The sequence below is a fragment of the Lagopus muta genome, chromosome 4 (genome assembly GCF_023343835.1).
Source record: "Lagopus muta isolate bLagMut1 chromosome 4, bLagMut1 primary, whole genome shotgun sequence".
Lineage (NCBI taxonomy): Eukaryota > Metazoa > Chordata > Aves > Galliformes > Phasianidae > Lagopus > Lagopus muta.
In genome coordinates this window covers 18717507-18745132 of record NC_064436.1, presented here as the reverse complement: position 1 = coordinate 18745132, position 27626 = coordinate 18717507, and the positions used below count along the sequence as shown (strand labels likewise).

General features: G+C 43.2%; 1 protein-coding gene across 4 annotated transcripts in view; it reads right to left on the bottom strand.

Moving 5' to 3' along the window:
* Positions 1–27626, bottom strand: part of LEF1 (lymphoid enhancer binding factor 1) — a 54191-nt gene that overhangs the window by 8608 nt on the left and 17957 nt on the right. Inside the window, exons 4-11 of one of the 4 annotated variants that reach the window (XM_048942238.1) lie at positions 19917–20049; positions 16878–16968; positions 14856–14939; positions 12904–13026; positions 11940–12102; positions 8492–8599; positions 4710–4758; positions 4029–4069 (exon numbers count right to left, since the gene is read on the bottom strand). In XM_048942238.1, coding sequence (XP_048798195.1) covers positions 4035–4069; positions 4710–4758; positions 8492–8599; positions 11940–12102; positions 12904–13026; positions 14856–14939; positions 16878–16968; positions 19917–20049 — 786 coding nt within the window. In that variant the 3' untranslated portion in view covers positions 4029–4034. The remainder of the gene's footprint in view (positions 1–4028; positions 4070–4709; positions 4759–8491; positions 8600–11939; positions 12103–12903; positions 13027–14855; positions 14940–16877; positions 16969–19916; positions 20050–27626) is intronic. The other 3 variants (XM_048942240.1, XM_048942237.1, XM_048942239.1) reach the window with 3 other exon arrangements.

The window sequence follows — 27626 nt, the reverse complement described above, 5'->3', positions numbered from 1 at the left end:
AGCTTCGTGAAGCATTAGCCATCAAAGAGGCCATGTCTGCGCCAGTCACTGTAACTACTGTAAGATGCTATATTGTAGTAGTCACACAGTCCAAAGGGGAAAGCAGCAAACTAATTGCTTTCAGCAGTAGTTAGTCACAGTTAATCCTGCTTGGGACAAGGGAACGCCCTACTGTTGAGGTGCCCTTTTTGCTTTTCTCTCAGGTGACAGAAGGTGACACATTTGGAGCATTTCTTTCCTGACCTCTTGCCTATTTTGAAGAATTCTATTTATAGGCAGAATAGGGAACAGGGAAACATGGATCATCACATGTGTATCTTAAAGCAAACCAGGACAAGTCCCTGCACCACCATCACCACAAACGCTGACTTCTGCACAGACCCTCCAGGCTGTGTTATGTTTCCCAACAGGAAAGGGCTATGTATAGGAACAGGAGTAGTTTGAAATGAAAAAAACAACTAGGAGGAATTTCAAGAGCACTGGACAAGCCATGTTATTAAACATATGCCTCAGAAAACAAGGTACCACGTTCCCTCTGCATCTCTTATCTAGGCCAGTGGCTGGAAGCTCATGGTCAACGATGACCGCAGTCATCAGATGGTTCTTTTCCACAGTATATGCTTGCTGTAGATCAGTCCACTTTATACTCTTTCACAACCTAACTCTTTTGCTTCTAAGTTGCAAGTGAAAGATAAACCAACCATAGACTTCTTCTTACAACACCATCCAAATTTTCTCCTGCACAGAATTTAGGCTTTAATTTCCATCTAGGAGATTTGAAATATTACAGGTTATTCGTTGTTTCAAATTAAACATTCTTAATCTGATCCTTCTAAGTGCTTCTGATTCTAAATCAACATTAGACAAGTTACCTTCTTTTTGAAAACTTCGCCAATCTAAGTGCTAATTGTGATTGCATTCTGCAAGCCACATATACACTTCTCACAGGTTTTCAAATGTCTGTTACACTTCCCTATCGCTCTTACTAGCCCTTGAAGATATGCCAAAACACAATGTTAAATAATGTAGCTTGTGAGGACTTCCCAATTGCATCCTGCCACATGTCAAACGACGTTGCTTTTTGTAATTACCCCACACTGCAAGTCAGTAAAAGTTAACTATTTATTAGGGGGATTTTTGTTAGCACCCTTCAACTTCCTCAATGATTTATAAATAGCCATGAGATGCTACAGTATCAGTTTTTCTTCTCAAAGGTCAAAGCAGGGAATCAGAAATCATCACTTCTGACATAGAACTGCTCCCATTTACAAGCTGTGTTTAAAACAAAAAGCACCCCATCTTTCCAAAAGGTACTCAACAGGCAGTTTTTACATTGTCTTAGCTCTCTTCATTTTCCTTTCTTCCTGGCCTCTCCCAAACTTATTTTTACCATTGTTGGTCTTATGCTATCCTCAGTTGACTTTAGAAGGAGGTAAGAAGGGATACTTCTTCAATAAATGCAAGTTATTTTGAGCACTATATACTGTATTGTGTTGGGCCATGTGAACCAAAGACAAATGGGGACAGTTCTGCAGCTCTTCAAGAATGGCCACATGCTTTGGAGTATTCCAGGGTAAGTTACCAAGGGCTAGAGTACCAGGTCACAGCATTTGTAAAACTCTCTAATATTAAAGCACTTTTACAAATGCAGGCTGGAGAGCACAGTGGAGCTCAGTTAAATCCTAACTATGGCAATGAAGCCGTAAGGAGCTCGCTGTTGTGTACAACTCTGAGAAGAGGAGCAACTTATGCTACCATCTTGATTTCACTGCTCAAATGATAAGCAAGCCAAAAAGCTGATTGGAGGTCTATCTTAAAAATCACTTATGTCCTGTAGCGTTCATGGACCAAAAAAAAAAAAAAAAACCAACCCAAACTTTCACAGTCTCTTAAATCATTTCTGTTTGCACGTCTCTTCCGTTACTTCCCTCTGAACATCCCACCACATAACCCTCCCACCATTTCATCCTTCTCACGTCACCGTAATTACAGCTCTGGCTCATCTCCTTTGTGCCGCATCTCGAGATTCTTTCTTTGGTCTTGCCACCTACTCATTTCTGATTCTTCTCAGATAACAGAACGCTTGTCTCCTTCCCAGACCTCCCACCTCCTTCCCCCTCTTCCTTACACCAGCCATACGAGTAAGGAAGCCCATGTTTTCCTGTCTCCAAGAGCTCTTTGTGCTCACTGGAAGGCATTCCCAAATTTATCATCTCCATCCAGTGAAGACTACAACAGCTCTGCTGTGGGCCTGGTAAAATATTACGCTTGTGGGCAAAACATTCCTTGGATTAGGCTTGCAAAGGGCAATAGTCTTAACCTTCAGAAGTTTACTTTGAAGTCTGGCCGATTCAGGTTCCCTAATTCATTCTGTGCTTTTCCTTCCAGCTAGAGCACATCTGTATGTCTCAGTGGAGACATACAGTCATTCACTCAGCATCCAATGTTTGTGAGGCCACTGATGCATGCAAATATGGAGCCCACAGCACCTTCCCAGTCAGTGGGAGAAGGTGCCTGCTATTCCCACACTTCATTGTGTACATTGTGTGAGGACACACAGATATCACAACAGTTTCCACACTACTACAGAGCTCAACGGAAGGGAGGAAGGGGGGTGGAAGTTAAAGAAAAGAAAGCCCACATACTCAGAACATTCCTCATCTTCTATTTCTACTAATGTGCTACTATAGAAAATGCATAGAGACTTTAGTAAGAGTAGTTCAGCGTAGGCAAAGCAGCCATTCCTTAATTGTAATGTGTCCAAGAAACCAAACATTCCCCAGATTTTACCTGTCATGCTAAACTTAATGGTATTCTAATTAGTTTCTGTGCATTAACTCAGATATGCCAACACAAAAATGCCCAAACACAATGTTAAAATGATTGCCCATCATACATGTGATGTTCATTGGTACTGCATTAACACTGAAGGGAAAAAATACTCAAAACAAACATGGTCCAGGGCACCTAATCTGAAGTACCAATGGTAAACTCAAGGCTGAAGCACAGAAGAGACCTGAGCTGTGCTGCCTGGCTGCTGGGTGCCGTTCTGCACAGAGCAAAGCCAGCGTGGCTTCCCCTGGCTGGAAGTCAGAGCGGAGGGGGAGGCAGCAGGAGGCCACTTTGCAGACTGCTCCAGGTGCCAAGGGGATCGCGTGGTCAAACAAGTCAGAGGAGTGGAGAGGAAGAACCCATTTCATTCCTAATGCATACAGATGTGTAGAGAGTGTTACTTCTGCATGGCTCCTGGAACTCTCAGGAATCTCCCAAGAGCACTGTGGGTTAATTAGACTGCGTGGAAGTCGCTATTATTTTAAATGAACTCCACTCCTACTAGAAAACATATCTCACTGGCAGGAGGACAAAAACCAGCCTTCCAACACAAACACTGAGAAATGAGAATCTTTCTGTGTGCTCTCACAGCCCAGCTTGGCGGTGTTACTGCCTATGTGTAACAACGACTCCCTTCACCCTCCTCGAAGATGATATAAAGAGAGAAAACACACACCGGAACTACAACAAAAAGAACCCCACTCTGCCAAAATATCGCTGTGCAATCAAGGGAGACATTTCTGATACAACTGGAACACAGTCCCATGTTCTTAGCAGGTATGTTGTTAGTATACAGGTGAATAAATTACAAGAACGGTGTGCCCAGCCAGCCAGTGTCAGCACAGAAAACGCGCTCCAAAGCCAGCTTCTAGCCCACGTGTTGGGAACTGCAGCATTCTGCTGGCTGGGATGGTTTGCACTGCTTAATAAACCCAACCCTGTGCTTCAAAGGCAGACTTCAGCAAGTCAGTGAGGTACGGTCAGTTTGGAAATACTGAGGTTAAGAAGTGAAATGGTGAACACCTAATAATAATCTATTGATAGCCGGTATAAAAACCATCAGAAGTTGAAGTAACATTAGCTTTGGGATATGATACTTCTGCCATTTTTGCTAAATCCATATTATTGCAGAAAATTGATAAGAAAGCTCATTTTACAAATCAGTTTTATCAGGAAAGCTTTAGAGATGTTCTTACCATGCTTCAGATGTAGGCAGCTGTCATTCTGGGGCCTGTACCTGTAGAAGATTGTTTTCCTTTAACAAATTTCTGTTACAGAGTTTTTGCACATTCCAAATAAGTTTGTTTGCTACAGCATAACATTTTTTTTTTTTTGGTGTGTGTTTTTATTTTTTCGTTTTTCTTTTCATGGTTCTTATACCAGCCATTTTTGTTGGGGGAAACAGTTTCTCTTGTATTTTAAAGGCAAAGAGGAGACCTCACTGATGCTTTTAGCCAGCCTACCAGGCAGCTGTTAGTGTACACAGAAAGGTAAAATATGGTTGATAAAAACTAAAGTAGCTACAAAAAGGTCAGTGTGAACTTTTCAGCGTCCAGTAATCCCACGCGACATTTGAGAGGTTGAGTCTAAGGATGATGCAACACTGACTGGGGAGAAAAGCAAAGGTAAAGTAAAGCACGACAGCAATTGCAGCAACGAGTAACTTCAGACACAGATGTTGTGTAGTCAGGAAAGGCGTAAAGGAAAGGAAACACGTTCTGTGTGCATTTTTACAAGCTCACATTCAAAGTGAAGTATCTTTTAAAGAAGATCAGAAGCAAGCGTTAGAGAGCAGCGTGTAAAAATTAAATAGTGTGAGCCTTGGTTTCTGAAATACAGGTGATGTAAGTACTAAGTAAGAGCTGGACATTGCCTACCTGATGCTGATTCCTGCAACTTTTCTCTCTTCCTCTTCTTTTTCTTCCCCTGCAAAACAGGTGATGTTACCACACCGTGACATACAAACATCGTATTTTTGCCCTCCTTGCCTCACACCATAGAAAGAAAAGCTATCTGGACACTGAGAAAGCAGTTAGAAAAAAAACACAATTGTTTTGGGGGTAGCTAAACCTTTCACTGTTTCAGTGGTATTGAGGGCTTTGCTCCCAGTATCTAAGGAGAAATATGCACACGAGCAATACACATTTTTGTATCTAAACCGAGTTACAATTTCTGGCACCTCTTCAACTAACACTGGCAGCCGCAAGCATCTAAAAGACTTCTCATGCTTAATAAACTGATGACACATATGCTGATATGCTAATTTATGAGTCTTATAAGAGTTCTTCACACATGCAGATACTCACACTGTAATACATGGCAACAGCAGACAGGGTGCTGAAAATACCTAGGACAACCACAACTTGCCCCCAGGGTGCAAACCAGCCAACTACAACCGTTCTGATAATGCCTGTATCTTAACAAAAGCCAAGTCTTGTATGGCCATGCCTGCAGTGAGGACTGTCCCACACAAATAACAGGCTGGTGTGCAGTGAGAGCCCTCAGCGTGAGTGAGGGCAGGACAGGAATGGCCGCCAGGCAGCTGTCTGTCTTGGCCACCACGCTGGCACCAGTGTGTCAGCACAGCCATCGTGCCAACCCACACACAGAATCAGCCTTCCCTCACGCCCCCGGCTATCAAAAAGGCCAGAGTGCCTGGGTTGCATGGGCTGTCAGAGAACAAAGGATCAGCTCAGACCCACAATTTTAAACCTCAGTCATCCTGTATCGCCCTAATTGCCACCCTGACATTCTTCCACATGACTTCTCCTTATTGCTCTGTATTTGCAGTCTTCTCAGTCACAGCTTTTTACTGAGGGAAAAGAGAAGGAAAGGGAAGAGAAAAGGGAGAAGGGAAAAGAGGAAAAAAAAAAGGCAGGAGAAAGGGCAGGCGAAGAGGAAAGGAAAGGGGAAAAGGAAGGGGAGAAAGGGTTAGGGTAGGAAAAGGGAAATGGAAAGAAGGAGAAGGAGATGGAGAAGGAGAGAAAAGAGAAAAAGAGAAAAAGAGAAAAAGAGAAAAAGAGAAAAGAGAAAAGAAAAGAGAACTAAGAGAAGGGAAGGGAATGGAAGGGAAGGGAAGGCAAAAGGAGAAAAGGAGAAAAGGAAAAAGGAAAAGGAAAAGGGAAAGGGAAAGGGAAAGGGAAAGGAAAAGGAAAAGGAAAAGGAAAAGGAAAAGGAAAAGGAAAAGGAAAAGGAAAAGGAAAAGGAAAAGGAAAAGGAAAAGGAAAAGGAAAAGGAAAAGGAAAAGGAAAAGGAAAAGGAAGAGAAGAAAAGAAAAAAAAGAAAAAAGGAGAAGAAATGAAAAGTAAAAAAGAAGAGAGAGAAACAAAGAATGGAAAAGAAAAGAAAGAAAAAATGAAAAAAGTCATATCCACATATGTTTTAAGAAAGCATTCAGGCTGCAGGAGAGGCTCTAGCAGATGAGCTCTGGCAAACCTAGCTGCAGAGGCAGTGTGTGGGAGTGTAACTTGCCGTCCCCCCATGTCCTCCCCACCAGAGGAGCTCCTGAGGCTGGCAGCTGGACTGGGCAATGCCTTGTGAATGAGCTCCCAAAGACAGAACCACAACAAGGAATCACAAAGCAGATTTGTGGAGCTCAGGGAAATTCAAAGCAATGTGCTTTATCATGTAAGCACCCGGACAATGCTTTTTCACTGAACTGCATACTGAAATGTCCTGAGAGCTGATTTGAGATCCATCTACGATATCAGAATTTAAAGGACAAAAGGAAAAGGCTGAGCTGAAAGCTAATTGTCAGCATTCCCAAAAGAAGTAGCTTGTGACACTTGGAGGGACTACGTTGGATGTCAGTAATAAAAAACATTAATAAGTACCCAGACATTGACAACATAAGCCATCCCCAAGTCACTTTTAACTTTGAAAATACTGCAACAATCTCTCTGCTAAATCACTAGTGTCATTTTTGACTGCAAGTTGGCAAAAATGAAGGAAAATTATGATGACTTAGACCCCAAAAGGATTCAGTGACAAACTGCGATCAACTCTGATCGCCTTCTCACCACTGCTGCAACAAGTGCTGGCATTTCTGGAGAGGCAGAGAGGGCTGCGGGAGGAACGCTAGCTGTAATATATAGGACTGGAGCACGTCAGAGCTGCACTGCTACACAGGATATAAGTAGGAAGCACATCAAAGAGAGAATTCTTGTGTGCCATCTTATACCCTCAAAATGTCTGTCAGTGTGTGTAAGAAACAGCAGGCCCACTGCTCATGCTGTATGTGCATGTGGTGTGTGCTGTGGCAAAATACATTGGGTTCATGAAGCCAATATGCCTGACCATCACAGGACAGTCACTGTTCCCTAGGTAAATGTAAGCTACCAAAAAGTACCTTTCTGGCACTTTAAAGGCCAACCACCACAGGGAAAGCTGAGGGCAAGTAAAGCGTGAGCTGGCACCTCTGTGAAGTACTCTGATTTTCCAGCAAGTAATTTCAAGACAACTGAAGTCCCCTTGCTGCAGAGACGTTTCAGCAAGGCTGTGTTTGTTCCCAGGTGCATTTCAAAACAGATCTGTTGACATGGTCTTGGTTACTTGAAATAAACCCCACCTGCATAAGGTCATGACAGCTCATGTGCTAGGAAAAAAGACTATAAAACAGACAGAAACAGGCTGCCAGTGCTTACAGCAACATCTGTGCTTACAGAACTGGGCATGGATGTGAGCAAGACAAGGCTTTTGCTTCACAGATGATCACACAGTTTCTGTGTCAATACTTTCCATGCCAAAAATCTCCCTTAGAGACTCAGGCTTACAACAAAAAACTTTGTTTAAGCTGAGCAGTCACTGTGCTGCATTGGAAACGTTGGGTACTTCTGCAGTCCCTGTTAATGCTGCATTCAGGTGCCTCAAAATCTTCAACATCCAGAAGACATCACTGAAACAGAAAATGCTATTGTCCACCCAATACAGATGGGAAACTAAGCCAGATACAGTGTGTACACTTCCTATCACAGTAAATGTCCAGTTGATAGGGGACAGAAAGGATCCAAGATCTTGGGCTGGGGTCAGTCTCTAAGGACTGTGGCTTTCGAACTATGTAACACACAACTCCCCTGACTGCTCATAGGGAGAACAACTGTGTAGTTGTGTAGTGTGAGCCAATGCAGTGTGACAGTAGTGCTTGTTTGATATTTAATTATAAAAAATGAGTGTTAGAAAAAAACTTTGTTAAATTTTTTAGCTTTTCTGAATTGTATAAAAGCAAAATCTATTGTAAGGTTTATTTATACAGGTCTTCCAGGCTTTATTTCAGACATGGACCATCCTGAATTACTTTCAACTAAAGTTCACTGTGCAGCAATTCCCCTGGCTTTTGCTTTCCTGAAAGGGAGGTGCCCCTTTTTTTTTAGCTCAGAAGATTTCTGGATATAAAGTAATCACATGACATTATGGAAAGTTCAGCTTTCAGATTGCTTAGAAGAACTTTCTGTGTTAAGTTTTCCCCTCAAAAATAGTGACCATCGTAAGATGCATCTCAACAACAACAACATCTCCGAATCTCTAGATGTATGAAGTGCAAACAAATACCAGGCTTATGTTTGCCCACCATCCCTTCTTATCAGAGCTTTCCACGAGTTACATGTCAAAAAAGAAAAAGAAGGAAGTTACTTTGAAAAGAACCTTCAAGAGAGCGACTTACGTAGTTGTCTCTTGCAGACCAGCCTGGATAAAGCTGCATGTGTAGCTGCCTTTCTTTACGAGCTAGTTCATAATATTTTGCTTGTTCTTCACGAGAGAGAGCATGCCACTGTAAGCCAAATAAACACAGCATTAGACCAGGAAATAATTCATACCTAAGCAACAGATGACACAAACAAGTATTTTTGTGACTTTGATTTGGTCCTTCTCCATTGCAAAAATGAAATTCATTAGCAGTTACAAGCACCCATGTTTATTAAACAACTTTCAGGCATTTGTCAACTCTGTAACTGCCAACTGCCTTGAGCAAGACAAAAATCACTTATGGAAACAGGGCTAACCGTATAATCCGTTCAAAGAACCATGTTCTCCCAACATGACACAGGCACACACAAAAGCAAAAAATATTCTAGTTCTTGACAAAAACCAGCAGGTTCGTGCTGCTTTTAAAGGGCACTGAGCTCCCCAGCACAGAAGGGTTTGCTGTCTTGCTTTGAAGCAGCTGCATGCAGGTCTTCATTGTCACGAAGGGCTCTCAAAGCATCAACAGGCTCCTGTTCCAAGATCAACTTCTCCACATTGAGCTCCAAGGTACCCGCCTTCCACTTTCTTGTGGTTGTAACAGGAGAAAATGGCAACTGCAAAAAGTTTCTAAGAAACAAACCTCACAGAACTGTAGTCTTCCAAATGACGAGTTGACCTCTGTGGCCAATAAAGGATAAATTTAATATAAAATAAATCCTGCTCTTTTTACCTAATTTAAAAAACAACAAACTAAACCAAAACCCTGCACAGGGGAAAAGGCACCATGGTACCTAATCATTTTGTAGTTGTTGAAACATCTATAATAGACCTGAGCTAAAAAGACAAAAGGAGTTTTAGTTAGAAGCAGATTCACTGCTGCAGCTTTCAGTGTCTTGTTTGACATCAACAACGTGCACTGGGACAGACAGCGACAGTGATGCAGGATGCATTATAAAAAGAAAGGTACTAAAAACACAGACATGAAATCAGCGAGGCACTCATGCAAGAATAATTTACAGAATCACGATTTCAGGTCCAATCACATCTGATTTTCAGTACCGTTTTGTTATATGTCAGAAGATGTGAACTACAGGGCTGGTCTGCCTTGACTTGGCAAGTTCGATGTGTTACTGAGAGCGGAGCAGCTCAGCCTATTTGCAGCTCTCATACTCCACACATGCATTCCAAAACTGGAAGGTTCTGAGCATTTTTCACTTGTGTCTAAGCAGTCAACATCAGGTAATGCAACAAAAGCCCAGTTACAACTGTGAAACAAATTCCACACAAGCAACTGAGGCAGCCAAATTTCTGTATGGGACAAGAAGGGTCAGACTGCCTCTGTGACAGGCAGAACATTTCTGGTTCAGTGTGAATGAAGTGAAAAACCTCAAGAAAATAAGATAAGGTGACACCCTCTTTTTCTACAGATATAGTTCGCTGGTACCAAGAGGACAGACAGAGAACAGCTGCCTTACCAGAAATGTAAAGGTAAAACGTCTAAGAATGGAAACTTAATTTTCCACTCAGCACATTGTTGGAAGTTTTTACAGGTTATATGGAGTTTTTCTGTAGCTGCCTGGCCCATTCTTCTCCATTTTCTAGTGTCACTTGTTCTTAGAGTTACAAAACTGCTCCTTGTATGGCAATGCTGCCAGTCTTTCATTTCTTGCTGGCTTCAGTGCCTACATTTAAAACCCTCTGAGCTAGTGAAGAGCAAAACTGGGATTCCAAAACATGCAGAGAAAGCTCTGGGTTAGAAGGCTTTTTCTTAGAAGTTGGCATCCTTCCATACTGCAGACCTGGAAGGCACGTAAGGCCACCATTTCACTGAGAGTGTTTTATGCTTTGACCATTGCTGGGTGTGAAGTGCTGAGCTAAGACCTAGAACCAGAGGCAAAGGGGTGGGAGGAGAGAAAGAAGCTCTCCTTGGTTAAAGATGAGGATTTCCTACGTTGGACTTTCTGACTAATTGATGGCATCAGAGGGCTCAGCAGCACACAAGGTGTCAGCTCCTGAGAACATAGGCTCCTGTTCCAAAGTGGCACAGAGTACAGAGAACAGGGAAGAGGATGACTGAAAACAAAACGTTCGACAATAATTAATCTCCAAGCAATTATACGGGATAAGAAGTACATTTGTACCACAGAACCTGAAGTACTTTTATGGAAATAGAAGTCAAAGCAATGGAAAAAGCATTGAGCGGAGCAGTGAGGTTTGATTCATTAGCAAAATGGAGACACATAGGCCACTGCCATCATTCAGGCCAAGACATACTCAGCAACTAAGACGAATCACTAAGAGAATGAGAATGAAAATACAATCATAGGGAGCTGCATGCAAGAATGGAAGATATAAGCATTGAGATGTCATTTAAGAAGAAGCAACAAAAACATCAGAGAGAAAGAAGAACCAAAGGAACCAGGATAAGTAACAAGAAATTTTTGCATTGTTTGAGAGGGAGAAAAAAAATCTTCAGAGGGCTAAAATTGTGTACTGACTTCCCACTTAAAAGCACAGGGCTTCCAGGGAGTTTTAGAGCCTCTTGATACTGACCTAACAAGTGGTCAAAAAAAAGCGTTCACTGAGCAAGGCAATTTGAAGAATCCATACTTGCTATTACAAATGTTGTCTCTTTTTAAATTTTTGGTTTTTAAAATTTTGGTGCTAAAATGGGTGATTATCTATGCTGCATTCCCTTTGGAAGAACAATACTCAACACTATGTAATACTTAACAATACTTACACTGAGCATCAAGTTTGTAATTGTGGGTTGGCCTTCATTTTTCAGCGCATGGATAGGAGAAAACAAGCCTACAGTGCCACAAAAGCAAATGGCTCTCAGCAAGGCTACTGAGAGACTCTGGGACATGTGCTGTGACCATCAGTATTCGGCTGGTGACTTCAGTCAACATCTGAGTCCCTGAGACTCTGAGAAGTCCCTGAGAAAGCTGAGGAAACCAGTGCTTGTAGAGCACGTGTGGGACTGAATGACTTCCTCAGGTCCCTCACAGTCTCCATGCTTTTACAGCCAGACCTGCACCGCATTCATTTTTCACTTCTATCTCTGTTGGCATTCAGCACTTATCTTTGAATGAGCCCCTCCTGATGGATGCCAGCCTAAAGGAGGACCTAGAAGGTGATCTGAATGTTCCTTCCACGTGTGGATGAGAGTATTTCTCGCCTGAGGTGCTGACATGTGACACGAATGGAACAGACATCAATTGGATGATGAGACTAACTCCAAAGAAAAGAAAAAAAATCAAGTCACTGCTTTTATTTTTAGTCACCTGTTTTATCTTCTACAGCTAATTTGATAGTTGCACATTAGTTAGCACCTCAAGCAGAAAGCGAGCCATCACACTCACTAAAGGGAAACACACAAATTAGCAGCACCCGTGAGCGCACACACACCCTTCTGTACATACCCTTCTGCCAAGAATCTGGTTGATAGCTGCGCTTTCTTTCAGAGTACACTCTGCTACAACGTTCGCTCTCATTTCTTTCATGTACAACATGAAAGCATTCAGAGGTTTCTTAATATGAGGTCTTTTTGGCTCTTGTTCTTTTCTCTGTTCGTGCTGAGGCTTCCTAAAACGTGGTGGGGGAAGGGGGAAAGAGGGAAAAAAAGCATCTATTTACCTTCAGCCTAAAAAAAACCCCAAACCCAATGGAAATTTCCAATCAGTGGTTACAGTAGCAAATAACTGGTAAGAATCTGGATTTCAGTGGTCATGTCTCGCCCCCTTTCATGTCTTTTTAGAGAACTGACTGAACATAAAACTCAGGTAGGTGTCAAGTTGACATTCTCTAGCAAATAACATTTGATCTGTGAATCTGCTCCAAATTCATCACCTATCTCAATTCTCTTTTTGACGGTTATATCTGCTATCCTGGCAGGACACTGTTTTAGGCAGGAGGATAACTCCTCACCCACTTCTTTCTGAGACCTTGAAGAAGAAAGCAAAAATGCTGCTTTCTACTAGTAGATTTCGCAGTTAAAACTGTTCCCAGAAAAAGCTTGTGAATTCATACTCAGGCACCAACCTCAGGTAGACAGATCCACAATTATACTGCAATCAAAATGATTGCCACTGATAGCTTAGGAGCGCTGGATTGGAATGACAAATGGCATCATTACTTTTCTAAAACAGTAACCCTCATCTCTTTTCGATGTTAGAATCACAGAATTGTTTGAGTTGGAAGGGACCTTTAAAGGTCATCTAGGCTAACTCTCCTAGTTATAGGAGAAAAGTTAATATTCAGAGAGGCCATGTAAGGTGCTTGCTGCTTTTTTTTGTTGCTGTTTTGTTTTAACCTTGACTCTTCTTCAGATAGGGTTAGTTTTCTGGCATTTATAGATAAAGGGCTAGCACAGAAAGGCAGACTCACACATGCATTAGCTCACTGTCGTTGTGCGGATGTTCTTGTTTCACTTGAGGTGTTACAATAGCTGGGTGAGGGATTCCAGTTGTGTGAGGGCCTGGAGGACCAGGAATCATGTGATGTGAAAACCTAGAAGAGAAAACAAAGGAAGGTCTGTAACCCTACTGAAGATAGGCATCAAACAAATATGACAGCAGTGGGATGCCCAAGAATGCGAACACTACAGAACTTGCAATGGAAAGACAATTCCTTAAGACTGCATGAAAAATATTTGGCTGAGATCTGTGCATTGTAGCCAGTTTATTCAAAGGAAAAAAAAAAAAAAAAAAAAAGTCACCATTTTGGTTTTAAAGAAGTTATTTTATTACCTTTCGGGCAAGTAGTTTTAGCAATGCACACCAGAAACATTTAATGGCTGTACTGTTGCACTGATTAGCAACAAAAATACACTTTTTTAAACCAAAAACTGTATTTTCACACCAAGATATAAACACTTGTAGAATATCCACCACCAGACAATGCAAAAGAAGGTACTGCCATGCAGAAACAAATAAAATAAAAGAATAAGTCTTTTCAAGAAGTCCCTGATAGGTCTGTAAAGAATCTCTTGCTTTGCAAAGTACTTAAACTAAAAGATTTTAGCATCACTTCACCTAAACTCATTGTCTTCTTCACAAACTAATATTGATGAAAAATTCCTACATTCTGGAAGGAAGAATTAAAAAAAAAGAAAAAAGAAAGAGAGAGAAAGAAAGATTTGTGTCCTAAATTAACCTTCCTTCTACCTGTACAAGGAAAACAGAAAACAAAACAGCATCACTAACTCCATCATTTCACCCTGCTATCCTCCTCAAGGATGGCTGAGACAGACCTCCAGGGTGCTAAGCTCTGCAAGCCCAAGGTCACACAAAAATCTACATGCTAGCCTTTGGATTGGTGGAATGCCCCAGTAACATCACAAGCAAGCTCATGCGCTAAAGCTTTGCTGAATGAGTGCTGGTTAAGGAATGGCATTCAGCCTCTCTTTTCTCTAGTCCCTTTGGTCTCTTCCTCCACTTCATCAAAATAAAGCAAATATAAAGCCCTGTAACCAAATCAGGCAGTTTTATTACAGAGAAAGAGTGGCTTTTCCTCCCAATCACCTGGCGGGCGCATGCTTGTCATTCCACTGCAAAGAAATGAAGGGACAGCCACATAGACAGAGGCAAGAGGACCTACCACGTATCAAGTGGCCTGTCTTACTTCCCCGTGCAAGAGGATGTGTCTTCTACAGGTCACACAAAAGAAACAAGAATGGTATATTGCAACCTTGTGTACACCAAGCACAGGATGCAGAAGCTGTCTTCAGAGTGCAAAAGCAGAGAAGAGGAGGACTGGAGTGTGTCATGGCCAAGTCTCAGTTAGCATTGCTTGCTTGCGCTTAACATAAAGACACAGTGCCTGAGTCACACACCAGCACAAACACACTGTGTTGGCATCCCCTGCCATTAATGGCATTGGGCTATGAAATATCTATTTCTGAGCAAGTTTCTTTGTGGAGTGATACCTAAATGATTCAAGACTAATAACCAACAACCTTGAAAATAAAACTACAGAATGAGAGTAACAATCCACCTGGCTTCGTACTTGTATGAGTAAAACCAAAGTATGCACGTTGTATATTACATCTAGAAAGGAACCAATGACTCATTTCAGATGAAACAGATCAATTAATTGCTGACAATTTACTGGTGCTCCTAATTGTGATACTTCAGAAACTGCCAAGAAAATGCTGAATAAAACCAGTGTGGGATCCAGGCAAACTGTTATATACACAAATATGTTAAATAAAAATGTATGCATAAAGTTTTAGCTGACTGAAAAGCAAGCAAAGGCAGACCAAGATGCAAGCAGAAGAGCAACTTGCCCTCTAATGCCAGCAGTTACTCCCCAGTCAGTCATTCACCTCCTACACCTACCTGGACATGGAAGGGTCGACTGAGAGTGAGGATGGGTAGGGCTGCCTGAATCCACTCGAGATGGGATATACAGGCTGACCTTGCCTGATGTCACAGAAGAAAGGAACCCATCAATCATACGATACGGTACTCAGTAGTAACTCTAGAGTTGTAAGCACTTGATGGGAACTCAGGGGTGAAACAAAAACAGGCAAAATTTTCCAGAGTTCTGCTGTGTTCAGGTGTTTATTAGCTTTGAATACTTAGGACCTTCTCCTTAGCTAATGAAAGATTCCCAGTCCAGGTTTCTACTGGAGAGGAAAGCAAAACAACCAACCTTCCTCCTCCAAAACACACGTGCATACCCCCTTGCACCTAGTTTTAGAAACACTGCAATCAGACTTGGTTAACTAGCTCTTACAAAAGAGGTATTTTGTTCCAAATATTCCCAATGTAGTTCAGTGCAAGAACACTAAAGTATGAATTACCAACCTAGAAAACCTTTTGAATAGTTTCGTAAGTCTGTGATATCTTAAGACTTTCTTCATTTGTGTATTCTGTAGTGAGGAACAAGTGACCAGTTCTTCTAAGAAACTATACTTGCTATGACAAAAAGCCCAATAGCAACACAAGTACACCCTGACTACTTAAAGTTCAGCCTTACCAAGTTCAGCCCCAGTACCTGAACCAGCCCAACAAGATCACCACACATGCCAATCCTGTTCCAAGAGCTACTCACTGGTAGATCAGCTTTCCAGAAGTGGAGAGAAAAGAAATGGATAGCGGCCTTTGTAGGGTTCAGGATATCGGTTTCATACTTGGTCTAAATTACTGGAAATAAGGAATGCTTAAGGAGTGGAGGAAGTCTCAGCTGCACTTCCACACATGAGGTAGCTGGAAGCCATGGTGCATAAGGGATGGCCAGATACGTCCAGTTGTCAATGAGCACTGCTGAACACACTCCCAAACCTTGTAAAATCACAGCTTGTCTCTCCTCTTCTTTCTCATTCCAGTTAAGCCACTCCCCTCCCTGCCAGCCTCTGCATCATGAAACCATTCAAAAGAAATGATGGACCACATCTGGAAAATGAATGCCAGGAACTGCCTGCTGGTGGTGGAGGTGGTGAGTCAGCCTAGCAGCAATGAATGGGGAGTCAGATGCTTCCATATTTTAGTTTTGTATCTGATAACAATTTGCTCCAAAAAGGCATGTGGCACTTCCTGCAAGATTTGCCAGCAACACAGTGCTTAACCATCTTATAGTCTCTACTTTCCCTGCCTGCTGTCATCTGGATTATGTTTTCCTCTCATACACAGACACATGAAGAACATCTATGTCTCTCGTTGTGTGGGCACAGATTAGTCAAGATAAGGACTCTAAAGCACTGAAACTGTTGCTCTGTTTACTTATTCCCTGCTCTGAGAGAACTGAGGAGTGAGTATGTATCTACTCCAAGCAGACATGAAGCATCTTGCCAAATAGATTACATTCTGGAAGTACCATGTGTTTCCTCCAAAAGGAAGATGACACTCTGAATGGCACAGAAAGATCTTACGAGTGCTAATATTAGCAAGAAGAGCAAAGTCTCCTAATAACTGAGGCTTCTCTCCATACAGAAACTGTAAGAAGCAGCAGATTACAAAAGTTTGTTCTCCATTTTGGTGCAGTTTCAAGATTCCCCCCACCACACACACTTCAAAGTTCTCTCTTACCTCCCCTCCCTCCTGTAATTGCAATTTTGTTTATTAAAAATTTACATTTAATTCCTTGAGAACTGTTTTCTGCTATCTTTCCAAATGCCAAGAGCCACAAATCCGAGCCATAAGACTTCAAAGTGAAATCTACACACTTCAATTTCTGTACGTGTTCAAAAACCAGATTCAATTCATTTCAAAGATCAACATTTTTTGATCTTTTAAACTCAAATAACATAGTTATTTCTTACTGCAATGACATTCTTATTTTCTAATGCTGCAATTGACTCAACACCAGCGGATGGTACAAACATGCACCTTGTCTGAAAAGAAGCTAAAAGATCTTACCAGCCAAGAGGTGGTGTTATCTGTCCAACCCCCCCTGGAGACAAGGGATAGAAGGTGGGGATATCAGGAGCTGGAGGATGCCTGGACATGCCTGTTAAAGAGTACAGAAGAATGAATGACTTTCACCTCAAAATACTTGAAATGCAAGTTATCGTTCACAACTAGCAGCCAACGCTATGATGGAATTAGTGCTCTGGGTGAGAAATAACCACTTGTTTGGTCAGTGTTAAAGGCCACTCATGCCACCTTTTAAAAAATAAATAAGTATTGCAATTCAGATAGAAACAATGGGGGGAAAAAATAAGTGGAACGGCACAATAAATGTCTGGGCTAAGGACCTGCACAAGTTCAGATTTCCTGCCAAGTGAGTTAGGCAAAACTGTCCTCTAAATGGTTCTACCAAACCCAGTAGAATCCTGAGGAACTCCTCCAACAAGCAGCACGAAGCAAGACAAACTAAAATAAAAATAAAGCATTGTCAGAGGCAGCACAGCAGAGCTATTAGATTAGGTAAATTGCTACTTGCACGTTTTCGCTGGTTCCCTTATGGATTCACTGATTTTGGAAACTTGTTACCACAGAGGATCAGTGGTTAATTAAGAATCATTTTCAGGCCTGTAATGGTCACACTTGATATGATTCATTTGGCTTCCAATTGTCACTCCAGCTCCAACTAAGCTCTTCATCAAGTTGACTCCTGTGGGCTCCAAGGTCAATCTGTTTTGCATTGGTAGTATTTCATGGAAAAATAAAGGGTCCCATCAGAAACGTTCCATTAGCTCACATTCCCCAGAACACAGAGTCCTACAATTGTAAGAATCACCTCAAGATTAAAGCTAATCCTGGTCCCAGAAGGGCCTCTGGTCTCCATTCTTCACCTCAAACTCACGCCCCCGGGAGACATGGAATTACAGTTGCAGAGGCCGCAAAGAACATCGTTTTATTTAAATATGTTTGGGGAAGAGGAGACTGAAGCAGAAGGAAGTGTTAAGTCGACTTCACATGTTAAATCAGCTGCTTTAAAAGGGTATTAAATATTTATGTAGTGACACTCCAAAGGCCCAAGATTGAGTGTGTGCTACCTTGAGACTTGGTTTTATAGATTGACACAACTGATTCCTTCCCACCCCACCCCATAGCTTGCATTTAAATCTTCTGAATTTAATTAAATGAACTGAGGAATATCTTTCGGGATTGTGTACAGGAAAGTAGAGAAAATAACACTGGCAGTTACTACAAACTCTGTCTTTTTTGGTGCCTCAAAAGCTAAGTTGCCAGGCTTAGGACCACAGCCTGAGGCTCAAATGTCTGGCCAGTTGTCTTTTCAGAGCTGTAAAACAGCTGGTGGCTGACAGGAGAGAACATTTTATGTATTCCAGGATTTGTAACAGCAAACACTCTTTCAGAGCATTTAGAAAAGGGCAAAACACGGGACCAGCTCCCATCCTTGGTGACAGCTGATGCTCCTGAGGAGCAGTGACATGACCTTGCCCCTACTCAACCAAGCTGTGTGTGAAGAGAAGGGCTGCTGTTCCTTCCCCAAAATGCACATTTCTGACCCATGGTGAGGACTCTGTGCTCTCTGGCTTAGTGCACAAAACTTCAGGCCTTTTTATGGAGAAACACCAGCTACCTGATGTCCAGGAGGAAAATGTGAAGCAGCCCCACAGCCAGCACTGTCCGAAACCAGATTTGCTCTCAGAAGGGTTAAAAGCAATAAAGACGAAAGGGAAGAATGAACTGACTGCCTATGGAAAGGTGGGAGCCACGTGTCCATCCCGAAGTACCCATGGTAAGAGAGGCAATGCTGGGGGCGAGCCGCTGTGGGACCCCCAGCATTGGGGCTGGGGTAGCGAGGCAGTGCCTTGCTCCAGCCCCACACTGGGAGGCGAGGACAGAAACAATGGTCGGAGGCATCTGGCAGAGGACCTGAGGGAAAATATTCCCTCAGCAGCAATGGCGTGGACCACTTCACTGCAGCTGCTGTGACACGCTTGTGGTGCTGGGATGGGAGCATGGGAAGACCACACACATCAAGAAGACCATGGCAGCAAAAAAAAAAGCAAAAGCCTCCGGCCCACATTGTCCATTGGCATCTTTGCCAGACGCTAAGAGGAGGACTCAAGAGCCTGTTTGGAAATACCAGAGCTCCGCATGAGAGATGGGCTGGGCAGGGAGAGAGTGAAACAAAGCAGAAAAGGAAGACAGGCAGTAAGCACAAATGAGGCCTCCTGGTTGGGTCTGCAGGAGATGAGGAGGAAAATGATGCCCCATCATTCAATAAGCCAAAACTTCCTGTGCTCACAAGCTGCAGCTGTGGGGTACAAATCCCACAGTCTAACTCACACAGCACCCATGAGGCCTCAAGGAATGACCACCAGTGTCCTCCTCCTGGGCACTCACATGAAGAAGGAAGACAAATGAGGACATGAGGTCTCCATTTGCTTCGTCTTCTCTCAAAAAAGAATTATACGTGCATCTGCAGGCTGGAGTGAAAGAAAATAACCAGACAGCCACATGTCTATGGTATTTTCTGGAGGTAGCCCAAATTATTACCAGCATAGCAAGGCCAACAGAAAAACAAGGCATCCAGGGAACGTCGGAACTAAAAATGCCTCTCGTTGGGTGACGGTGGTTAGACTACCGTTATGTCAATTATTATATAGAAGAATTCAGAAAGCAAGAATATGAGAACATAAAAAGCAATTTTGATTTAAAAAAAGAAAAGGTTTTGATAACAGCAGAACTGAGGTGCTTTTCCCCAGTTTTCGGGACAGCGAGGGATGATTGCTGTTTCTGTGTCTGCATGCTGCAAGCCTCAGGCACAACAGGGGGTGGTGAGGACTGGCCGCTGCTTATTGAGATTTTAAAAGGCTCTGACGAGTAAAACAAGCCAGAATTATCACATTAGGAAGAGCATGAAGATTTAAACAGCCAAGCTAAATACCAGCATCACAGCAGAACAGAAAGTGGGCACACATGGTGGGAGCTCTTGCTCTGAAACATGAAAAGCAAAGCCCCCCAGCAGTACGGGCTCACCTTGCTTGGAGCTGACGTCGGAGGGGATGTGAGATGGGTGGGAGCCCGGGGAAAAGTGCTCATCGCTGTAGGTGATAAGGGGGGTGAGAGGGTGAACTGCATGAGAAGGCTGTACCACTGGCACCTTGTTGGACTGCAAGAGAAGGGAAAACAGCATTAGCGAGGTGTGGCTTCCAAAATACAGTTTTTACATAATGGTATGACTGAAGCTAGAAGGGGCTGGCAGTGGCATTTCTGGAGGGGCTGTTTGGGAAGGAGACCGCTGACTACCCCAGGGAGAGCCACAAAGATTTACCACCTCACCCAGGGAGGGACCAAAGCACTGAAAACACCCAGTGGGGCCCCAAAGCGGGTACTGCCAGCCTATATTCCCACAAACCGCACTCGTGAATCAAGCCTGCAAGGCAGCAGGGCTCCTCTGTGCCAACGTGGTGCTTCTGCAGTAGTGCTGCATGAGACAAAAGTCGCTGTTCCCACAGCAGGATGAACCGCAGCGACGATCCCAGCACTAAGAGGCACTCCTTGTTTCCATCCCGCCACCCTTCCCCTTGGCTAAAACAATTATGCCACAAACAGATCTTTAATAAAATAAAAAAGGAGAAAAAAAATAATAATAAAAAAAAAAGAAATAGGCCTTCAGAGAAAACCGCTGATAAATCTCAGCGAGGACAGCCTGTCAGGAACTGTGAATTAACAGAAGAAAAAAGAAATCATTTAGGAACCGAATGAAATTAAATTTGAGTCTCACTATTCAAATCCTGGCACGAATAGACATAGTGACAATGCTCCAACGCCACACCAAGGATTTCTCTGGACTTCTAAAACCAGGAGGGCCATTCCATGGACAGCTCAATTTATTGTTAAGGCTGGTAGGAGCAGACGAAGAAGGAGCAAATGGGAAGCAGTGCTGCATTTTCTGCTTTCCTTGTTTCCAGAGCACCACCTTAAGGAACTTGCATTAGCAGGCAGTATCTTCTTAATGTCTGACCTATCCCTCCAGTCATATAGCTCAGAATCTGGTGCCATGAATTTTTGCTAAATTATGCTATCCTTGCTCTCCTCTTAATTTTACGGTTTTCAACACAGATTTGCTTTCCTGTAGGAAAGAGATAAGAACCTGAGGATTTTAATTTAAGCTTTGGCCTTGTCTTATATTTTGCAAGACGGAGAGAGAAAGCAGCACTGGTAGGTGTTTTAAAGCCAACAAGCATTAGGTCTGTTTTTGCGACCAAATAATAAAAGCAATATGAATTCTCAATAATATGTATGAGTTGAGTTGTAAAGGCGATAGTGCAGGCTGCTGTTCATCTTCCCAATCTGTATACATGCAACCAAAACAGACGCCAACAAATTTCAGCTGATTTACACATCAGGCCTCGGTCTTTAGCTGTGAGACTCAAGGGCCAGCCCACCATTCAGCAATTACTTTATCAACAATAAACTGTACATTATGAATAAAGATCAAGGAACAGATGTATTTAGGTCACACACACAGCTGCTAATCAGCATTAATTTCTCAAATTTTAGTAATTAACATTTTGCATTATATTGGCTGTAACTGTCATGCATGCCCGTGGTATCAGGGTAGCTTGCTTTCAGCAGTTGCCTGTTGTCCTCGCAGTAAACCAATTTGGGCACCCCTCACTCCTCAGCATCCAGCAGATTCGGTTTTATTTTCTACTTCTTGGCACCTTATCCCCTAAGTCCATGGCTGTGGTTTTCAACGGGTGAGAGAACCGTGAGAAGTGAGGAGAAAAGCAATCCGCTTGTTAACGGGCTTAAAATTAACACAGAAAGGGGCTGCGTTTCCATCAGCAGCATTTGGGGTCTGCAGAGCCAGAGCCTGCAAAATAAAATAGAACAATGATAACAATGGGAGCTCTGGCCTGGGCCAGAAACTGATTTATTTTTAAAAGCCCCACGGACTCCATCAGTGCTGATCTCAGACCTGCCCTGCAAGTCAGCCAAAGCAGGCGATCTGCTTGCTGATGTCCACTCTTCCCTTGTTTTTTTCTCCAGGTTTTACCACCCCAGAAGCTTTTCATGGCTGACTGTTATGGCCAAAGTCCTATGTTGGGCTCACATATGAGAAGGTTATATGATTAGGTTTCCACCAAGCTCTGTTTTCTTTGTCAGTGGGCTTCCTCCTGCTCCCACAAGCAACCATACATCAAAACGTAATAATTCAGTGCACTCTGGTACCTAAAGCAGCCTACAGAAACACTGCAGAGCAGCAGAGGATGCAATCCGATGTCCAGAGCAGTCTGAAGAAGTCACACGTCTCTCCAAAAGCGGCCTAACACCAAAGGCTTCACTTAGCTCCGGGTGCAACCCTCCGCACATGCCCCAGAAAGGAAAGTGAGAATGTGCAGCCACGCTCAAGATCTGCAATTCTGGGAAATGAAACGAAACAAAACAAAACAGGGTGTTCTCATCTTGGAGGCTGAGAACCCGTTGGTGTATGAACCCAAAGACCTTCTGTTACATATTGAGGCACCTCGCCATGGTTTTTTTTATCATTTTTTAAATGCTTCTGAAGAAATGTGAGACTAACAAAAAAAAAAAATAAAAATTAAAAAAACCCACCCACCTCCCCAAACATCTAGCTAAAAGCTGTAAGGTATCCTATATGCAACAAGTGTGCAAAAACTATAAAAAGCCTGAGCAAGCCACGGCAAAAATGCCTGTGGGTCAGCACTGGGCAGGCAGGCTGCAGCAGGGACCATTTGTTCCAGCTGGTGTGCAGAGGGAGATGGAGCGCGCAGCCCTGCCAGCTCTGCAGAGCCACGCAGGCAGCCGTGCTGCTGGTGGTGGGGCACGTAGTCCATGTCCCATGTGGTCACCGTCACACCTCACCGCTGCTCCCACCATCAGGTTGTCCCAGCAAGGGAGTGCTCCAGCCCAGCTGGAAGGTAGAACAAAAGGCTGAAAGCAACACCCGAAACAGCTCTGTTCTTTCTTCTTGTTTTTCTTTTAAATGTTGATCTGCCTCTAAAAAGACCCCAAATGCCCCCAGTTCATTACTTGTCCTCTGCTGTCAACAAGTTGTGTGTCCGGTATGGGAACTGGCAGGTGGTCTCAGTTCAAGCTAAAATAGCCAAATTAAAACAACAGCAACAACAGTAACAACAAGAACACCAAAAACAACACAGAGAAACAACGCAACAAGAATTCTTAAGGCAGAAGACAAGCAGATCCACATAGCCAAATGTGCACATTCCCTTTTCTTCCTGAAAAGGAGGGCTTCAGGTTTTTAACAGCAAACATTACACTGAGAGAAGAAAACACAACAGCAGATAGCTCTATCGAACACCCAACAACAGAAAACACAACCCTTCCCACTCCTGCTACAGCAAGTACCAGAGGACCAATGGCTTGCTGGAGGATTTGAGGATACCTTAGCCTGAAAAAACATGAGGAAAATCTGAGCATTTTTTAGCCTATTTAATTTCTTCTTTCTAGAGCCCTGAAATCATTCTTAGACAGAAGGACTTATCAAACACAGAGATGGCAGTTTCAGTTGCTGTCTCAAAATAGCGATAGCATTTTAATGGCTAAACTGACTCTGAGTTTACGCCTTTGATGACCAGCTGTTGCAGTAGAAATGCAAAAGGAAGAAGAGCATGGTTTGGGAGCAGTGCGAAAACCAGGCCTGTGTGAGAAGATGTGCTGTCATGGACCGGCACTGGATGTGGAAGGTGTTCTGGCCAGAACCTGTTACTCGTAGATGAAACAGATAATCAATGCCAGCAATAACTGCAATTATAATTTGTCACCTTCCTGGGAACTGGCGTACAATCTCCTCCTGTGAACAACTCTGCAGAGGAGCAGCAAGCTTGATATAAAGAGGTTGGATTGTTCCCCTCATTCCCAAGCCACTTATTTACAGCAAATAGTTTTATGTATAAAGCCAGCCTCCTTCTAATCTCTTGACAGAAGAGACTGCTTTATGGTTAATTTTCAAAACCTTCTCCAACTAGACACTGCAGCAGAGCAAATGAGATAGCAGGTATGAAGGTAGCGATCTGCAGCCTTGCTTCCAACCTCACCTGAAAGCACCACCTGAATCACTCCCTTGGTAACAGGGGCTCAGCAATATTCTGACCGACAGAAGACAAATAAAAGAGTCAGTCTTTTGCTCTTCTTCCAGCACGGCGAGTATTTATTTTGCTGATCCCTCCTGTTTTGGGGTCATGACAGTTATGGTTACTCAGCCCAGTAAGGTGGCAAAGTGCATCCCAGTGATGCTGGGCTGTTTTCTGGACTGGAGCTCGCACTGCTCGCACTGCTTAGTGTGATGCCTTGTGCATCACACTAAAATGTAGGCAGTGTACAGGGATGCCCACAGACAAAGGGCAAACTGCTCTGCTTAAAGTGCAAAGTGTTGAAACGCAATGAAAGCCCAAATACAGCAGCCAGGGGAGTGCTGCAAAGACAAGAGTGAATGGAATTTGATAAAAACTGGGTTAAACATCTATCTAGATGCATTATAATCAGTGACATGATTCAGGTTAATCGTGACATTGGTGTAAAAACTAATAGCTTCTCTACAGTCTTCTTTTGGCAACTTTATTTTTTCATCCTTTTCCATCTCGGAAATTAATATAGCACAACTCTGACTGCTTTTTGCCAAAAAGTTGTAATGAACAGTTGAGTTCCCTCAAGACATCTTTAAAAACATGGCTGTTGAATCTCTGACAGAAACATGCTTTATTTCAAGTGTTCATTAAGCACCGCCATTAAGTGAGTGATTAAAGCACACCCAGCATTAAAATAACTTGATTAGAAATCCCCTGCTATCTCAGTTTTCTTCTCTCTCGCGACTCCTTAATTTGTTGTTCTCACCTGCTCTGGAAGGCTATAGGGAGACCCGAGGTGCTGCAGCACCACACGGGGAGCCGGGCAGTGCTTTCCAGCCTGCTCATGGAGAGGACAAGCCTGCTGCTATTTGCAGGCTGCCAGTGCACATGTGTACAGATTATGCCTAACGTCGCATGGCCCATTAGTTTTAGAAATACTCACTAACAACTGATAGGGCATGAAATCGCCAGCAAAGCCGCAGACTTGCTTGGAAAGCTTTTACTGTTAAAACATTTTGTGATGTTTGATTTCATTCTCCAATGCAGCAATGAGGTCTCTCCGATGGTCACTGGTTCCCAGCAAATGCTGCTCAACTTCACAGGCCACTGCTCATTCTGAGCTCCCGTTCCCACACGATGGTCCTTCAACCTTGTCCACCCTGCATGGTTCTTCTTTTTCCCGATGTATATGAGTGCAAAGAGACCCACACCAAACATGCATTAATTTGCAACAGCAAATCACATGCTCAGCAGCTGCAAGCATACCTCTTCCGCTAAGTATGCTGTAAATAAATGGGACTGCCAAAAAGGACTTTTTCCCATCATTTTCCACTGTTCATAGCCCTCTCCATTCTCTGTTGGCCAAGGTGAACACGAACACTGTGGTGTTTTCACAAAGCTGACACCATGCTCTTGCACAAGCTTTGGTCCAGCACTCAACATGGGCAGTCCTCTGCATCCTCCAGCACCCAAACTGAGCTTGGAAACCTTTTCACCAAATGAGACATCACCAATTGGATAAATATGTGAACTTGGTGTGGGAGTGAGTGGCCAGAGGACAGCCCTGAGGGCTGGTGTTCCTGCTGGGGCCATGATGTGCGTCACAGGATGAGGCGACTCTTCCTCACTGGCCTCTCTGCGTCCCACAGGATGCAGGCCAAGGCTCCTGCTGTCCCACAAAAAGCCCCGTCCCGTGTCCCTGTGACTGACCAGGCAATGCCTTTCAGTATGACACACACAGTGGATGAAAACGGCTTGAAATAAGACCACTCCCAAGTACATGTTTACATCAAGTCTGTATCATGGCTTACTCAATGCCACGTGCCATAATGGAGACCAAGAAGCCTGAAAAAGGCCAACTTTTCTTTGAACAGGGATTTTTTTTAAGAAGAGATGCTCTCGTCCCATGAAGGCAAGAATGAGGACTCAAAGAGCTGCGGAAGCACCTGGCACACTAGTATGTGTCCAAGAGCTGCTTCGCTGCACCTGAGTTTGCAGCAGAAAGGCTGACTGGACAGTACCTGCTTACGTCCAGCACAGCAGAGACCAAGTTGACTGCCCACAATACCCAACGTAACTGGCACTTGTGGAAGCAATCCTACTTCCTTTGCCTTCTAAAAATGGGGAATCCAAGAAAGCAAGATGAAAACGGATGTGAAAATGGAAGAGTGGAGACTGACTACATCAGTGATGTTTCAGCCAGTCCTTGTGCTTGGCAAGCTTCCTCCCCACATGGGCAAATTTTTGCTGTGGCCAACCCTGCCTGACACCAGGTCCAGGAAGGGCCATCCATATACTGTCAAGCAGTGAAAAGCCCCTGCAACTGGATTTTAGAGTGTGGTGGCCCTTATGCAGTTGAATTAACAGAGGGTCACCCAGCATACAGTGGGGTACAAAGCACGCACCAGAGGGGTCATTTTCTAAACGTTAAGGCTCCCAGGCACTGCTGACCCTGCATACCCACTGGAAAAAAGTTTTCAAGTAACTTCTCTGAGTCCAGCTAAACCGTATTAACAGATTTATCCAATAACATGCAAATTCAGGTTTTAATGAAAAGTCTTAAGTCACAGCTCTAAGTGATTTGGACTTTTCTGCTAATGGCATCTGCTAATGACCAAAGATTTAATGCATCAAGTCTTAGCATACATCAGCGCAAACAATATAACCATTTAGTGGAGGTAAAAAGTCATCTCATTAGACATCCATCACTGGATGTGGGCAAGATGGTCCAAAGGCTTAAAATAAAATATTCATTTTTAAACTAAGAAAAAAAAAATCCCTAAAAACGTACAAATGATTAGGCCAAAAGTAGCAGTCTGCTAAAGCTTCACTAGGATTGAAAATTCAAACAGCAACATATATCTGGAGGTAAAACGCATTTGCAAGTACTTAATTTCTGCAGTACTGTTCCACAGAAGGCAAAACCAATTTTAATAGGAATTAAAGCAATGGGGCCCTCCAGAAACAGGATGTCTCTGAGACAGGTTATTTGAACCATCAGTAGAAGGTCATAACAGAAATTATTTCTCTGCCATATCATGAAAGATTACCTTAGTACAAACAGAAATGCTCAAAAACTACTAGCTTACTTTTCTGGATCTGTCCCATGAGGGATCTCAACACCAGGGAAACACAAAATTGTGAGTGTAGCTAGAAGTGTAACCACAGTATACAGCTCAGAATGAGCAGAGAACGAGTGGGGTGAAGCACAAGGGTAAAGAAGCAGAGCTTCAAACACTTTGAATGCGCACGCACTTTGTACAAACCAGGTATGGATGCTCAGCTGTGGGTACCAGACCCATGAGAAGCCAACCAAGCAGGCTTCAAGGGATGTTCCTGTGTCAGCTATGGTGCTAAGTCAGCCTCTGAGAGCTGCCAAAACACAATTGTGTGACCCAAATGTGGGTCCTCCAGACCCAAAATGTCTCTCCCACTGATGGCAGGGCTGGATCTCCTCCAACTTTGCTTTGGCCTCTATGCTCGCCCCTGGGAAGGTGCCAGCGGGCTTAAAAATTGCTGCTGGTATGCACAATGCACATGACGCCTTTTAAATCCTGCGTGGGATATTCCTGCCTGCTGCTAGACTTGATTTTTTTTTTTTTTTAATTCAAGAGCTGCCCTTTAAAATTTA